General features: G+C 32.6%; 1 protein-coding gene across 1 annotated transcript; it reads right to left on the reverse strand.

Moving 5' to 3' along the window:
* LOC107627808 (MDIS1-interacting receptor like kinase 2-like) lies at positions 175-1,353 on the reverse strand. The gene has a single exon (XM_021113996.1). It carries the CDS (start codon positions 1,308-1,310, stop codon positions 561-563), a length of 750 nt encoding a protein of 249 aa, XP_020969655.1. The 5' UTR covers positions 1,311-1,353; the 3' UTR covers positions 175-560.

Raw genomic sequence — 2,647 nt, forward strand, 5'->3', positions numbered from 1 at the left:
TTATAAAGAGAAGTTACCGTTAACTAATGCCATAATCATAATCATCTTTTCAAAATGTAGACGAAAAGATATTTTCTAGTTTAATAACACAAATAACTTTAAAATAGTTTAATTATCTACAACCATGAAACTTAAAACAAAATGTTTGCACCAAAATAAGAAAAATCAACCCAAAATGTGTTAGAAATTTTCATAATCTCAATTTGGAAACGAAAACTACTTATTCCTCCTCAATCTATCTAAATGCAAAAATAGGCCTACAATTTCTGTCTTACAAATCACAAGATGAAAGATGCAGCTCTTGTTGATTCATCAATTGGTGAATTGAAATTTCAAAGAAAGACAAAAGCATCCAAGTTTGAGTTCAACAAAACATTGTTACATGTTACATCTCTATGAACAATTGGTGGCTTACAATCATGATGCATGTAACACAAAGCATTTGCTATTCCTTTAATGATATTCATCCTCTTCCTCCAATTCAACTCCTTAGCTTCCACATCATTGCACAACACACAAAATAAGCTTCCTCTTTCCATGTATTCATAGATCAGAAACATCTACCTGTTGTGAAGACAATAACCATAAAGCTTGACAATGTTTCTATGCCGGATTCGCGATAACATCAGAAACTCATTGCGGAAACTCTTGTCAAATGAAGGGTTCTGAGATTCCTTTTGATGAAGTTTCTTCAATGCAACAGTTCTACCACTTGGCAAATTTGCTTGGTAAACACTACCATATGCACCAGTTCCAATGCAGTATCTATTATCAAAGTCTTGTGTTGCTTCAATTATGTCCTCAAATGCAATTTTCCCATCACAGTTACATATAGAGAACAAGTCTCCATTCTTTGTAGAAACTCCTTCAACTTTTGTTTTAGCCACATGTTTGGTAAAACACAAGGTGGCAAGAAATAGTAAGAGAATGAATCCAATGATGGAAAGAGCAATTACAATTGTGTGCTTTGCTTTATTTGATGATGGTGACTTTCTTTGTTGGACAGAGTGGCATGATGACAAATTTAGAGAGCCACATCCAATCAATGAGTCTTTTTGGAAAGAACAATAATCTAGGAGCTTGTCATGATGATCTTGTGAAAAGTCAAAGGAATTATATGAAAGGTTAATGAACCTTAGAGCAGCAAGTTCCTTGTTTAATTTTCCTGTAAAATTATTGTAACTAAGATCCAAATTCTCTAGCTTTGAAGCTAATCCATGAATAGATGGAAGCTCACCACTGAAAAAATTATGGCTAAGGTCAACATTGGTAGCACAACCAATTTTGAAAGTAATGCTTCCATTTAACATGTTGTGGTTTAAATCTATTGTTGCATTAAGAGCACAAGAAGGGAAAAGAGTTGGTATAGGACCTTTCAAGTGGTTGTGAGAGAGGTCTATGTATGAGAGGCGTATGGCTTTGGTAATACTTGATGGTAGTGAGCCACTCAATTTATTTGATGAGAGGTCCAAAGAAGACATTTTGTCCGATTGAAAAAGTTGTGGTGGTATTGAACCATTTATTAGGTTGTTTTCTATGTGCAAAACTTGCAAAGAAAAAATCCTATTTCCGAAGGGATTTGACCTGTGAGTAAATTATTTGAGATTTAATATTTTCAAATGCATTAGATTGCATAATTTTGTTGGTATAGGACCTTCAATTCTATTTGAATCAAGAAAGAATTGGGTCAAATTCTCTAATTGACTCAAAGTTGAAGGAATTATACCAGAGAGCAAATTTTTAGATAGAGATAATCTTTATAGACGACTTAAATTTTCTATCTTTTTTGGTATGAACTTCTAATTTTATTTGAATTGAGGTTGAGATTGATCAAAAGCTCCGATTTAGAGAAAGAAGGGATTGAACCAATGAGTGAATTTTTTGAGAGTGACAATGTTAAACAACTCAAGTTTCCAAGTTCTAGTGGTATGGAGCCACGAAGTTGGTTTGAATAAAGAATTAGTTGGGTCAAATTCTTCAATTTCCCAAAACTAGAAGGAATTAAACCAGTGAGTAAATTATTAGAAAGAGACAATGTTTTTAAATGGCTTAAATTTTTTATCTCCATAGGTATAGAACCTTTAATTTGATTTGTATTAAGAGAGAGTTCAGTCAACTTCTTCATCAATCCAAAGTAAAAGAAATTCGACCCGTGGATAAATTATCTGAAAAAGATAATATTTTTAGATGACTCAAATTATTTATTTCTATTGTATAGGGCCTTCAATTTGATTTGAATTAAGAGAGAATTGGATCAAATTCTTTAATTGGCCAAAACTAGAAGGGATAGTACTCCTTAATGAATTGCAAGAGAGGTCAAGCATCTTAAGTTGACTGAGATTTGAGTGTGTTTTAGGCAGCTTACCTTGGAGTTCATTGGTGGAAGGACCAAGATTGACAAGCTTAGTAAGAGTGCCTATTTCTCTTGGGATGCTTCCATACAACATAACTGATTTAATAGTAATGTGATAAAATTTACCTAAAATGTTTTGTCATAGATAAAACTTGAAGCACTAGCCATTTTGACAAATCTGGTAGCAAGAATAATGAACTAAATTTGAATATCAAAATTGCACCCCCTAAAGAAAAGTAATCTTACACAGTATCTTCCAAAATTTTTAATAAGGATGTGAGAAATAAAGAAAAA

This window comes from Arachis ipaensis, chromosome B02, assembly GCF_000816755.2.
Source record: "Arachis ipaensis cultivar K30076 chromosome B02, Araip1.1, whole genome shotgun sequence".
NCBI classification, from domain to species: domain Eukaryota; kingdom Viridiplantae; phylum Streptophyta; class Magnoliopsida; order Fabales; family Fabaceae; genus Arachis; species Arachis ipaensis.